Consider the following 14,891-nt stretch of genomic DNA (forward strand, 5'->3'; position numbering starts at 1 on the left):
TTTATTTTCTTATTATCTCTCGTGTCCTTTGCAGTTCCATTTCATTTCATGCTATAGTTTTTTATTCTTGAGCATATGGGACAGATGGGCAGCATCAGAAAGATTATGAGTGATCAGGGAGGAGCTGGGTTAATCTTAATGGTGGAATCAGAGAAAGTTGAGTGGAAAACAGAGGTGGACTTCCTCTTCCATCAAATCCTGTCTCCATGGTGGAGAAGAGTACCACCACTGTCTTTTAGGTACACATACATTAGGGTTCAGTTTTGACTATGGAATCATCACCATGTAAATGTGAAGAAAAACTGACAATAAGGGAAATGAGCACCAAAATTATTATTTCTTCACACCTGCTTGGGAACGTTCTGAGTTAAATACTGTGTGTGTACAACCGTTAGATGGTTGATAAGCTTGTAAGTCAACTAAACTGATGGAAAGGCTTACATAGGGATATAAATATATGTAATATGACACATATTCAGAATTGCCTGCCTATTTATGTGTGCTAAATCTGTGTCCAAAATCTAGTTACATTTTCTTATATGTGTGGTGGAGTTTGGCACATATGCATACCATCAAATATATGATCTTTTTTATGTATAGTGAAGGAGTCCCTTTTGCTGTTACAGGCTGGGTTGTGCATTTGGAGAGTTTGTCCCAAAAAGTTAGTGTGGATGCTAGTACCCTTTAGAAGAAGCTAACTGTTAATTCTGCTTATGGACTTTGATTGTCTGAAGTTGTCTTTCATGCTCAGATAAATATATTAGCTTAAAATACAGTGTTTTAATGGAATTTGGCTTACATCACATAGATACACATAAGGTATAACCTTATTAAACCAAAATGCTTGGCTGAACTTGGGCTTTTTTGCATAATGTTGTGTTATATTAAATTGTGAATTTTTAGTGCATCAGGATGAATGAAATCTCTCTGTACTGAAATTTAGGCCCTGTGAAGGGGTTTGGCAAATTGTTTTGTAATGCAGCTCAGAATCAGAAACCACCAGTCCCAAAAGAACTATAATTCTAACTGTAAACAGGGTGTTAATAAAACAAAAATTTGAAGATAAATTTTAAGTTAAATTTGAAAAAAATGGAGTATCATGTAATTCTTGAGCTATGATTTAGTATCTTAAAACTTCACATCTTAAATAAAATATAATGTAAAGTTTCTGACACTTTTTAAAATGAGTTCTTCCTAAATCAATTTTCTGCAGTGGTTAGCAGTAACTTTCCTGTAAAAAACTGATGTGTAGCTTTATGCTGAAGATGGTTCATTATTAAATACTACTTTTTAAATGTTATTCCAAAGTGAAATTAACATGCTGCTTTTTTTGTCTTGCTGTCTTGCACAGGTGTCATTTTTCTTGTTCATTATTTTTGTGGTGTATACCATGCTGCCCTTCAACATGAGGGATGCTATAGTTGCCAGCGTCTTGACCTCTGCATCTCATACGATTGTGCTGAGCGTCTGTCTATCAGGTACAGCTGTTGTAAAGGAACACTTGGTTTGGCAGGTAGGTGCTTTGTGGAATTAATGATTAATTGTGCACTTAATAGCCTGGTAAATGAGCCAGGAGTGCCTCAGTGGGTGCTGGGGAGTATAAGTTTATTTCTGAATTGCTACAGACTTAATTCACAGGTAGTCACATTCTAATAATGAGGCATCAGTAATGTTATGTCTTGCTGAATTGCATGTTAACTGGTGGAATCTGTAGCAACGTAGCACTTACCACAATGCTTGAAAAATTGTGTGATGCAGCCGTACTGTGTTAGATTCGTTACCACTCTGGTATGTAAACCATACTGCTCACCTCATTAAAGCCCAACTTCCAAGACCAAGGATTTTTTTCCAGATATCAGTGTTATCCTTGACTCAAAAAAGCATTGTTCCTTTGAATACCCTAATGTCTGCTGGGTTAAAGATCTGTTGTGAAGACATTGCCCTCTCCAAGTCTGCTGTAGGGCTTGTCCTGTAATTCTCAGCCATTTGTAAGAAATTTACAGCATCTTCCTGCTTGGGGCCACTGACTGAAGGGGACTGGCTGGTTCCAGACTCCATGACATTTAGGAAACCCATCTGTGTCTGAAGTTGAGTCTTGGCTCGTAACTCAGCTCTGGTACTTTACTACTTGACATACTGCAGATCAATAATTTTTAAAAATCCAAGTACTAGGAGTTGTTTTTCCTTACTGTTTTGCAGAAGATCTTTTAATTGGTGTAAAACTACAGGTTTTGTTGTAGTACTGTGAAGATTCCAGCTATCATTGACAGAAATCTGTATTTTTAAGGAAAAGATAGTTTTATTTTGAAAAGAAAATACATCTTTTTTTTTTTATATAGTTAAGTCATTTTAGGGAAACAGAAGTATTTTAACTTTTGCATCAAAATGATACTGAAGCTTAAGAGTAAGCATTCTTATAAACATACCAGTAGAATAAGAAAGATAGACATCATGGTATTTATTGTGAATAGCATGAAGAATGAAGCGAATAATTTCTACTTACCTTTTAACTTACTTGAGCTTTATTTTGAAAAGTATTGTGTCTCAATAACTTTGAAATTGCAGTGATTTTACAGAAGTCATGCCCTGTACGTTGTTCAGGAAAATACATTTCATTTCCAGATACGGCTGCAGATTTGTGTTATATGAGATACTGAAAATGAAGGTCACAAACAAAATACGTTCCAATATTTAGTTTTGTTTAGACATTCTAAATAATGAGATAAGCGGGTTTGCTTTTCTCTTGCTGATTTGGGTTAGTTGCATATTTTTTGCCGAAGTTGCCAAGTTGTGCTGTATGTTAAGCAAGGACTGTGATCATCTGCAGTCAATGTAGTATTTTAGTAATTCAGTAATACAGTTATTGATAATTGTAGTGTAATAAATCAGGGACACTGTTATTCTTGGTTTTCTGTCAACTTATGGCTTTTAATCTGGGTATAGATATACTGCTAAAACGGTATTAATGTTTGCCACTCCTTTCCTAAAAGCGTTTTGGGTTGGAGCTGCTGTTTGCAGAATCATTTCATTTTTCCTGGCTATCTTTCTAGACCATTAAAATTTGTTATATCTAAACCAGTGCTTTCAGAATGTGTTATATTTTTAACCATATCATGTCTCCAGAATCAAAAGAAAGGAATCATGGGCTGTGATGTACAATTAGTGTCTTTCACCTGATCTGTGACTTCCTGTTTCATTCAGAGTGGAAGTCTTCGAGCAATTTGTACATTTGTTAAGAGTATTTGATTTCCAGTATGTTACTAATTTTCTTTTCTTTCTTTGTAAGATGTGTTAAATGTTCTGAATAGTTTGGCAGTTACTGAAGGTACTGAGTGCACTGCGTTCTTATGAAAGTGTGGAAGGGACTAAATGCCACTCTCACAGTCCATTTGCCCTCTGTACACTTTTAGATTACTATTGTTTATACTTTGGAGTGTAAGCAAAAAAATGTTTTTGTGTTCTTTGCTTCTGAAAATTGAGACCACAAATAAAGGATTAGATCAGAGATACTGATTACACTAAAAAGAGAAATAACATTTGTCAGTGATATACCTCAAGTTGGTATAGGGTAAGTGTGTGTAATTAACAGCAACAAATCAAAAAGCTGGGGTATAGTTGTTTAAAAGAACCATGGTGCTGAATGGGGTTTTTTGGGGAAAAAAAAAAAAAAAAAAAAAGAATATATATATATATTGCTGAGATCTGGACTCAAGCTGCTTTGCAGAGCTTGGACACTAAAGCCCAGAGATGGTGAACTGATAGTAGACTGAAATTTTAAAGCTTACAGAAGCACGTTCAGGGCTAAGTAGAGTAAATCTGGCTTGTGGAGCTACGCTTGTCTTTGACAAAATTCGATTATTTTGATTTCAGGGCTACTGCTTCAACAAAGCAGAAAAAATGCATACAGTGTTAGCAATGAACAGTCTATTTCCTTCTGGCATGGAAATTTTTTCTAGAGGACAGATAGGGAACCAGTAGTATGCACTTAAGAAGCAGAAAGACAGTGGTGTAACAAAACTACCTGCAGGTAAACATCAGGTATTATAGCATACGTATCCTGTATATATAGAAAATAGTCTTCTGTAGAGAGTACCCACATCTCCTTTATAACTGCTTCCTATGTATTGGAAGACCTAGATTAAATCTTTGAGCTTTCTGTTCTCTTGACTGAACAAACGCCATTCTTTCAGTCTTCTTGTGTCAAGTTCTCCTGCCTGATAATGCTTTTGGTAGCCCTCTGCTGGACCCTCTGCAATTTTTCAGCATCTTCCAGTAACTCTGGTTGGCATCCCATAGTATTTTGGAAGTTAATCATACCTTCAGTCTATTGGTAGAGAAAAATTGATGTTCAGAGGCATTTGCTTATTGCAGTGGGTTGACCCTGGCTGGACGCTGGGTGCCCACCAAAGCTGCTCTGTCACTCCCCTCCTCAGCTGGGCAGGGGAGACAAAATACAACAAAACGCTTGTGGGTCGAGGTAAAGGCAGGGTGAGATCACTCACCAATTACTATTATGAGCAAAACCAACTTGACTTGGGAAAGTTAGTTTAATTTATTCCCAATCAAAACACAGTAGGACAACGAGAAATAAACCCAAATCCTAAACACCTTCCCCCCACCCCTGTCTTCTTTCCAGGCTTAACTTAATTCCTGATTTCTCTACCTCCTCCCTGCAAGCAGCACAGGGGGATGGGGAATGGGGTTGAGGTCAGCTCATCACACGTTGCTTCTGCTGCTCCTTCTTCCTCACACTCTTCCCCTGCTCCAGCATGGGGTCCCTCCCATGGAAGACAGTCCTCCATGAACTTCTTCAATAAGAATCCTTCCCACGGGCTGCAGTTCTTCACATGCTGCTCCAGCGTGGGTCCCCCACAGGGTCATAGGTCCTGCCAGCAAACCTGCTTCAGCGTGGGCTGCCCACAGGTCACAGTCTCCTTTGGGCATCCACCTGCTCTGGCATGGGGCCCTCCATGGGCTGCAGGTGGATATCTGCTCCACCACAGACCTACCTCCCTGGACTGCAAGGGAATCTCTGCTCCATCACCTGGAGCCCCTCCTGCCCTCCTTCTGCACTGACCTGGGTGTCTGCAGAGCTGTTGCTCTCACGTACTCTCACTCCTTCCTCTCTTCCACTGGTGCAGGTTTACCCCACCTCCCCCCTTCTTAAGATGCTATCCCAGAGGCACTACCACCACTGCTGATGGGCTCAGCCTTGGCCAGCGGTGGGTCCATCTTGGAGCCAGCTGGCATTGGCTCCATTGGACATGGGGGAAACTTCTGGCATCTTCTTACAGAAGCCACCCCTGTAGCCCTGCCATGACAAAAACCTTGCCATGAAAACGCACTACGCTTATTTTGAGATTTGGCAGAGCCTATCCTACTGGTTTTGTCATTACTTCTGTTGTCCTCTGTAAAGTTTTATGCCCAAAATTGGCTTCAGTAAGGCTTAGCATGCTCTTGATTATCCAGTGTTGGTTTCAGCCAGAGATACTGAGATACAAGCCTCCTGCTGGGCTAAAGAATCCTTCAACACACTCTGCTGGTTACATAAACTGGTTTGTGTTTGACCTATGCACATCTTTGGGGGGGAGGGAATCTGCCTTGGTTTAAAAATTGGCAAGGATGGAGTTGACTGTCAGTGTTAAAATTTTATTCCTGTGTCCTAATAGGAATGTGCCTAGCCTTGTCATCCAGCTTCTGGATCTAATTATTCTGGCCGGTAGACTGACAGACCCAATAGTATCCATTTTCTGGTTCTCCCATGAGAGTACTTCTAGAATATCATGAATTTGCCTTATAACTTTTCTGTTAGTAAAACAAATCAGTTGTCTGCTTTTGCACTAGGTCAGCCTTTCATCACTTTCACAGTTCTTTGAGTCCTTACTTGTGTTTCATTAACTTCTTTCTTGCAACATGGACATTAGCCTTAGAGGAACATGCTGGAGGCAGCTGCAGCAGTGCCAAATGCTAATCGGGGGGTAGGTCTACAAAGGGATTAGTGTGCTGCAGCGCTCAGCACAGAGACACAGACTCTACAGTGGAATACCCAGTCAGTCTCCCCTTGCAGTTCTGTGGGGAGTTTAATGCACAGCTATGGAATCTGTGACAGGGAGGAGGAAAAAAAAGAGTCCTGTGTTCCAGTCTCAGTTTATGAAAAAGTAACTTTGTGTGTACAGAGATCAATTTTATTTTATTTATTTTTTTTTATATATATAATTTTAATCCTAACCCTTAAAAGGCACACGGTCTGGAATCTGGGATTCTGCCCACTTTTTCCAGGTGAGCATCGTACTGCCAAACAGAGGATGTTATTCTCTCTGCCTCTGGGAGCGTGGTGGTTAGGACTGCTGCAAGAGAACACGGCTCTAGTTATGGCACTGAGGCACTTGGCTCAGGCGGCTTTCGCAACTTAACATCCCTTTCAGTTATTGCTGGAAGGGAAAGTATTTCCCTGCTGTCCCTTGCTATAAACACATAACCCATTTCTTCCCAAACCAGAACAGATTCTAATCAGATACTTGTGTTTTCCCTGCTCTATTCAACTGCTCAACCATTCTGATCTCATAATGGGTTGATACTGTTGGCAGAGCTAATTTTGCTCTTATTTTGTTAAAAAAGAGCTAACCAGAATAATTAAACAAACTATAATCTTCCATTTTTCTTTTTCCTTATGTTATATATGAGGAGTGTGTGCTTTGGGGTTTTTTTTGGTCTATTCTAGTATTTCAAAAAAAGTATTGCTGTTTTACTCTCTCAATGAGTAATTTTGTTGTTCTTGTCATCTTTTTCATCAGTTGTGGCTAAATGTTTTCCAAGCCTTGGCTAAATCACTATAAAATGCCATTCATGTTTTGGTTTTGGGGTGGTTTTTTTTTTTCTTTAAACTAGTGTTCCATACCTTTTGGGATTTTTTTTGGCAGTTCCTTGCAGCATTGTATAAAAGGGTCCCTTTTAGAGGCACAAAATTGTAACTGGGCAGCATGCATGTGTACGTGTGTGTATATATATATATTTATTACTCTGTTCAAGAATTCATATAGCAAACAGAAACAATTTGTAACAGCTTTTTGTAAGTAGTGTTTCGTCTTTGCTTTTGTTACCAGTTTCTTTCTGGTAGCCTGGATAAATCCTAAGATGATGATCTCTCCTGGTGGAAAAAAATGAATTGCTACATGAAAATGTTATTTTCAAGAACATTTGAATTGGGAAATTCCCAGACTACATCCACAAGATCTTGTGCATTTTCCATCAGCGAGGCAGAGGTCTCCTATTATGATATGGATTTTATTCTATGTGCTGTGGACAGCTAAAGATGAGGCTGCTACCTAATTCTTGTGTGATCTGCTGGTGTATATGCATAAACTAGCTTTAGAGTACCTCCAGATTGTGGTTTCTGATTGACTTCTGATTCACGAGCTTTTGGTATAATTTGTTTCAAGATCTGTAGTGACTAAGAAATTGGGAGTTTAATTTTTTTTAAATAAAGCCACCTTCCCTTTTTCAGCACGCTGTTGGCTTGTTTGGTTTGGGTTTGTTTTTTTTTCCCCTGAATGGGCCATCATAGCCATTGATTTTTAACTGCACAGTCAGGCAAAGTCTCCCTTCCTCCCATTTGAATCTCCAAACTTTCTTGCTACTAGTTTGAATCTCTAACCTTGCTGCTACTAGAGCCATTTTGTTCCTTTGTAGAGGGGGTTGGTGCTCCAGACGCCTCCTCTTGGGGTCTGATTCTGCAGGCTGCAATGGGACCTCGCCTATTCTTTGAAAATGCTGATAGATTTAATCTTACAGACACTCTTCAAAATTGGGTGGATAATTCTGATAGCATGTGGCAGGCCTTCCTCTTCCTGGCTACTCACAAGCCTGCTATTGGAGATCCAGTGGCTGGATCATTAGGTGTTTCAGCCCTCAGAGCACTTTCAGCAGGTATCGCCCGATGAGCAAACCCCCCTCTGGTACGGCTTGCCTTTGTTGTACTGATTCTTTGAGATTATCCCAGACTCTCAGCAGCCACAGGAGCCTTCTGGCTTACGTTGTGTGTCTTCTTCCACAGGTGGCATTTATACTCTTCTTTATCTTTTCTGGCGTAACTAGTGGTTTTGTACTGTGTGGGGTTTTTTTTATGAAGTTTAAAATCCAAGATCTGCCATGTATGTGTTTTCTGTCTGGAAAATTCATGTGTCTTGTACAGTGAAACCAGTTAACTTGATGTGATCTCTATTTGTCAAAAGTGCACTGCGTTTATACACATGTACACAACAAATATGTGCATTTATGTACAGCTGGCTGTACAGCTGGCTGCATAGACTGACACATGCAGCGCTCACACAGAGAACCAGTGGCCCCATCCTGCTGCCCACTCTGGCCAACCGGGATGAAGATCTGTCAGTTGATATGGTGTATTGCATATATCAATGCATACATACCATAGATCCCTCAGTTGGGCTCAGGCACGCAGTCCACCCAGTAGATGCCCCTGGATCCCAGTCTCCCCAGCTGCTGGCACCTGGACATACAAGCCCCACTCCAGCTGTTGGTACTGCCCCCCTCGCTTGCGGCCATGCACACATACATGGACATCTCTCTGTCAGTCGCCCAGATCATGTCACTTCCCAACCAGCTGGTCCAGCTTTATCACTGCTAGTGCTCACTTGCACACCTGCACTTGCTGCTGACAGGGCCCCCCTGTGGGCTGTGGCTGTAGCCCAGCTGCTGCACACCACACAGACCTGCACACACACATATTCACACAGACTGGAGAGTCCCTCACCGAGGAAAAGAGTTAGAAATTGAGTTTAATGAGAAGACAGGACAGACTACAGTGGTCAGACACAGGGCATGGCCAGGCCAGTGTAACAAGAAGTAAACCTCCTTTTTATCCCCTTATCTCTCTTTTCCCCTCTATTTTGATGTCCCTCCCCAAATCACCACAGTCTTTCCCTACATTTGATTCCTGCCCTAAACATCCCATAATGTCTTCCATTGCCCTGTATCTATCACATGTCCATGCCCTTGGGCAGTCATCTCCCGTAGTCCAAGAGGTGATCTGGAGAGCTCTTCCTGATGACCCATGGGGATGGGTGTCGCACCTGGACATTGGGCCAAGACTCCCCTGGGACAGCCTGAAGAGGGGCCTGGGCAGGTTGTCCCTTCCTTGGGGTCCTTAATTTGGGTTCCTGCCCACCTTTCTTCCTCTTTTCCCCTCTGGGCTTGTGCAGGTGGGCTGATGGCTCCTGTGATGGGCCTGGGGGTAGCTCGGTGTTATTCAGGCTTCCCATCACCATTGTCTCTCTGTGCTCCTGTGTGTGTGTTTGTGTGCAGCTTTTGATCATTTAATCTAACAGAAATTACATGATTATTTCTGTCAAGATTCATGAGATCCCAGAGTCACAGGATGGTCAGGTTGGAAGGGACCTCTGGAAATCATATAGTCCAACCCCCTGCTGAAGCAGGTTCACCTAGAGCAGGCTGCGCAGAATTGCATCTGGATCTCCAGAGAAGGAGTTTCCACAGCCTCTCTGGGCAGCCTGTTCCAGTGCTCTCTCACCCTCAAATCAAAGAAGCTCTTCCTCACATTCAGCTGGAACTCCCTGTGTGGCAGTTTGTGCCCGTTGCCCCTTGTCCTGTTGCTGGGCACCACTGATAAGACCCTGGCCCCATCCTCTTGACACTTGTCCTTAAGATATTTGTATACATTGGTAAGATGCCCTCTCAGTCTTCTCTTCTCCAGGCTAAAGAGGCCCAGCTCCCTCAGCCTTTCCTCATCAGAGAGATGCTCCAGTCCTCTCATCGTCTTTGTAGCCCTTGATGATGCTTAACGTGTGTTTTGCAATTTGTACTTAACAGAAATCTCTAAAAGAACATACCATATCAAAATTACAAATATTTCCGTAGATCTAGTTAGCTTTTTCAGAATTAATAGTTTTTCTTATGTTTCTGTGTCTCATCAGCTCCTAGAAAAATATGAAATTGACAGTATCAGATGATGGGCTAGATTTTTAAACGCAGGCAACTTTGGTATGGCATCTATAATATACATTTAGATGTTCTAATCAACGGGCAGCATATAGGCGTATACCTTTTGTTTAGAGCACTGATTTAAACTCGTAACAGCAAAATAAAATTAAAAAGCTTCAGTATTCACTGGCTAATAAAAGAAGAAAATTTACAGCTCTAGGGCTCAGAAACAGAATAGGAGTTGGTTTATGCTGTTATCATGCAGTAAAAGAAAAAATCATGTTTATTTAAAAAAAAAAAAACAACTGGGAAAAAAAGACCATGTCTTTAAGTACAATCATTGCTGTATAACCCCTGGGCTGTATAGCTACACAGTGAAAGCTTAAAGCACTCAGGAATTTTAGTAGTGTGAATGGCTAAAAGCTGTTGCTGTAGGTTGAGTGTACCCTTCTCCCTTGAATACCTCTTTTTGAAGGAGATGGGGAACTTCCGAAGGGTAATGTGGCTTATACAACTCTTGCTTTCTCCCACACAGTTAAATGGAATGAGTTGCTGTTGTCCCTGCTGAAGGGGTGGAGGGCAGTGACTGCTATTGAAGGAGGGAGGCTATTTCTTTTGGCAGCAGCTATTGATGTCCCATCCTCACCCCTTTTTCCCTTTGTGCTCCCCACCCGGGCAGCAGTCTGGCTCACTGCAGTGTGCAGCAGCTGCAAACCTGTTTTGACAGAGGAAAGCTGTGTCCTGCATGACACAATACAGTAGGCATATTTTTTTATTATTACATATGTTTCTTTACTCCTGATTTTGTTCATAAATCTGGGCAGATATTGAAATACCATCTACTATGTTTTTTTTAACTAATTTTTACAATCTGCAGGTATACTTTGTGTTTCACTCATTCTTTAAGACAATCTGTACAGTTTGGATATGCTTATGAAGAGCGCATTTGCCACCAAGAGTATAGATATGTAGGAGATTGCATAAGTGCATTTCATAATACTTAAGCATTAACAGAGAGAATGTGAACATCTTCCAGAAAGTCCCTAAGGCTGTAAAGAGAAGACCCGCAATACTTAATGTGGTAGAAAATTCAGCAAAGTCTGAGAATTGCATGCTATGGTGAAGTGAAAGCATGTGTGCAGGCAGCAATGTGGGCTTTCAAAGGCAGCATTTACCCTCAGCCCAAAATCAGCATCTAAGAAATGTATAGAAAATCGTTCTGATGAGATGTGTAGGAAATAATCAAAGCACAGAAGACAAGTAAGAAATACATCCTTTGTTTAAAATCATTGAAATACCTCCAGTTAGCATTGATTCTTAACCTTTACTGAAAGGATCAGATTGCCTTTTGTGACCACTCCATTTAGTATTTTTATCAGCAATGAAATTAATTTGTATATTTATCAGTCTTACACTACTTCAGCTTACATTTCTTATCCTAAAAATGAATTTTTTTAGCAGTTTTAATTTTCCAAAATACATATCTATTTGATTAACAAATCCAGCCTTTTATTAATGAAGTTATAACATGTCTATGTTAGAATGCTCAATCCTAAGGCTGCTGTATGTCCAGAAATGTAAAATAGTTAAACAGCTGGCTGGAAATTCCAGGGCTTCTAAGCTGGAACAGAAAGCAGCATGCTGTACTGGCTGTGCCTTCCTCTCATGCATAACATTGCTGAACCAGCAACTAAACTTTCACCGTACAGCATACCTTTTGCAAGGGAGTTGTGTTCCATATCCTTTTAAGGATGACCTTAATGTAAATAACTTACTAGGGAAAGGCTAAATCTATGCATTCAGAATTTTGTAATACGGTCCTTCCAGGTAATTTTTCTAGAGTAAAGAACCTTTAATTTCCTTCAGTTGAGTTAGTTTTGCTGTTTTCTTCCCATTTTCACAGACATTGCCTGGTCTTTTCAGTTACATAGTACCTTTACAGCTTGGTATTTGTGAAATTTATTGTGAATTGCTTCTCTTCTCATTGCAGCTGAAGCATAAAATTCATGGCAAGATACTCACTGTAGACACGACTCTTTGTCATTTTATGTACTTGTACAGGTATCATCTATCCCTACATGTTATTTTCAAGAATTCAGTAGAAGAAAAATGCCTTTGACTATCAAGATGTGGATACATTTCCCCATCCTGTCAGCCACTCAGTGCAGTATAAAATAAGAGGGAGCAGGAACCCAAACACCTTTTGTTGTGTAGAGAAGCTTTTGGTGAGTCTGAATCCAGTTGAGATACCCCCCTTCCAAAATTACTGACTTCCCAAAGCTGCAGTGGTTCAAGCCCCCATCTGTTCAGACATGCCTGCAATAGGATGTGATCTTTTTATTTGTCCTCTGCTATGCCCAAATGCTAAGATGCTCATCAGGTAGGAGAAGTCATTCCTTTTGCAGTCACTTTCTAAAATTTACACTCTTGTGCATTCCTGCCAGTGCTCGCTCACACAAGTGCTTGGATAGCCCTCCTTTCCCTCAGCCCACTTCTACCGTATATTAGTCCTTGGTGTGTTTCAGTAAAGCGCTGGCTGCAGAGCTGCCTGGCTTTTAATTACTAACTACAGCCTCCAAGTGCCAATGTTGTAGGCACTGTGGAAGCATGTGATGGAATTGTTTAATGCTCCCAAAAAAGCAAGTGGAGGCCAGAAGCAAATGAGGTAGCACAGACTTCTGCTACAGATTTATTTCTTTTCTTGGCAGCTACAGCTACACTGCTGGTAGAAGGGGAGCTGTTCTCTCTGGCACTGGAGCTGGGTGGCACAGCCCTTGTTCACCTGTCTAAACTCCAGACCCTTCTTTCTTCCCCAAACTGGGCAGCCAAGCGTCAGCTGTCTCTGAATAATTCCTGATGTGTTCTGGCCCCCAAGATGTGTCAGGGCTCTGGGAAAATGTCGGTTGGCCCAGATTAAAACAGTGCTAGTGAGCAAGATAACAGCTGTACAGCAGTGATGATCATGGAGCTCAAAACTTTCTTCCAGTCTTGTTTGGTTTACCAGTGGAGACACAGCTGGAGAACATCATCTGCAAACCCTGAAGTAATTCTTAATTCTTCCCAGGGATTGCACCTTTGGTTATTACACAGCATATTCTTTCCCTTCTTGGGGTATATCTGTCACTGCACAGCCAAGGAATGACATCAGTATTTATTCTGTGTGAGACTGAGAAGGAATCATGTCTCTCACATGCCTCTCACTAGTTATGTATAAGAAATCATGTTTATCTGCTGTCAGTTTAGACATGTTCTGGATATACTAAAGACTACATGCTGCACATTTGCTGCAGAGGTCACCCGCATGGACTCTGATAGCTCTATCAGTTTCTAAATGGGACGGTATTAGTTACAGCTGGTGTTTGGCTCCTCCACTGTTACTGGTTTTCTTCCATATGTTTTAACTTGGATAGCAGTAGCCTGAAAACAGACAAAGTTTCTTAATCTGTTTGCAGTTTTATTTTCTTTGTCCCTTTGAGGATGTATTTTCTCATAGATGTATAGCAGCTTATCAGCTCAGAAGGTACAAGAACACAGCCTGAAGTAAGCAAGCTGGTTTTGCACCGAGCTAGCTCAGGTCCGTGGGCTTTGGGAGTTCAAGCTGCATGGAAGTACTTATGCTGCTCTGGAAACACAGAGCTATGCAGAGAGTTTTTTCTGAACCTGAACCTTAGGCCAGCTGCCATGCCTTCGGATATACAATTGCAGAGTTAATCCATAGCTCTGTACACTGTTTTAACAAATAATTTAGACTTACCAATGTCAAAACAGTAGAGGTCTCTGGAATATTTGACTGCTTATAGATGCACAGAACTGACTGATAGTTGGTTAGTAATTGAGGCCTCAGCAGGTCAAGAAACAAACACGTGAGCAAAATCACCCTAAATGATCCCAGCAAATGTTCATTCTCAGTGCTGAACAAGGAAGCAGGTGCCCTCCACATCCTTACCAACCTGACCCAAAGGAAATTTTCTCATTGATTCCTAGGCAAGAATAATTGGCTCCATTGATCCTATAAGTGGGAAGACTTCCATGCATGCAGAAGACTAGCTATTCAGCATCCCAGTGCCTATCCTTCCTACAGTTGTTGCTTGTATCTGCTACTTCAGAAGAGGATGAAAAGAACTTAAAAGTTCATCTGGCCAGTTTTAAACTGGGGTAAATTGTTTCAGCCAGTTCCCATGCAAATGAGTAGCTCAAGCTTTGAAGCGTGAGATTTTGAGTTCCTCAACACAGATCACTCTTGTCTTCTAGAAACCAAAACTGAGATTTGCTCTGTTTGTGTAAAAGATTTCGAAGGCCCACCTTTGAATAATCTTTCTCTTGAATGCCGTCTCCCTCAGTATGGTCTTAGTTCAGCAACAGCTCTATCACAGCAACATTTTTTCAGGCTAAACACAGTAGAATTTGCCTGTCCTATTTACTAGCATTATTTGCTGCCAATTGTCCCAAGACTCATAGAGAAAGGTCTTGCCCAAATTTTTTGCAGGCAGGAAGAGATGGTGTCCTGCTGAGCTTTTACTCACATACATACTTCTAGTGAAACTGGATTAGTCAAGGAGGTTTGCAGCAGCTTGTGTGAGAGAGCTTCACGCTCTGAACGCAAATATGAGGTGTACAATAATCCTGTTTCCTCTAGTACGTAGGTGGTGAGATGGAGTTTCAGCTTTTGCCGGAGGTCTCTTTGGGTTTTGCTGATGGTCTCTAAATGCTGACTGTTGCTGACCTTTGCATACACACACGTGAATGCACGCTCTCTTTCTGAGAGAGATGATTTGGATGCTTACACACTGCTTGGCCTGTGGAAAGAGTCATTAAAATTTGGCCTGTGGAAAGAACAGCTCATAGTGACAATGATAAATGCTCCCAGGCTGTCTGCCTGCTCCAGTTGACTCGCCAGTGGGCAGGAACAGAGAGAGGAGATGGTGTGCTCCCCC

The 14,891-nt window shown here is 41.3% G+C and overlaps 1 protein-coding gene across 2 annotated transcripts in view; it reads left to right on the forward strand.

The window, feature by feature from the left end:
• ADCY2 (adenylate cyclase 2) overlaps window positions 1-14,891 on the forward strand; it is a 225,116-nt gene that overhangs the window by 64,030 nt on the left and 146,195 nt on the right. For both annotated transcript variants that reach the window (XM_055800387.1, XM_055800386.1), the window contains exon 3: window positions 1,352-1,513. In XM_055800387.1, the coding sequence (XP_055656362.1) occupies window positions 1,352-1,513 (162 nt within the window). The remainder of the gene's footprint in view (window positions 1-1,351; window positions 1,514-14,891) is intronic.

Source organism: Falco peregrinus, chromosome 3 (assembly GCF_023634155.1).
Source record: "Falco peregrinus isolate bFalPer1 chromosome 3, bFalPer1.pri, whole genome shotgun sequence".
NCBI classification, from domain to species: domain Eukaryota; kingdom Metazoa; phylum Chordata; class Aves; order Falconiformes; family Falconidae; genus Falco; species Falco peregrinus.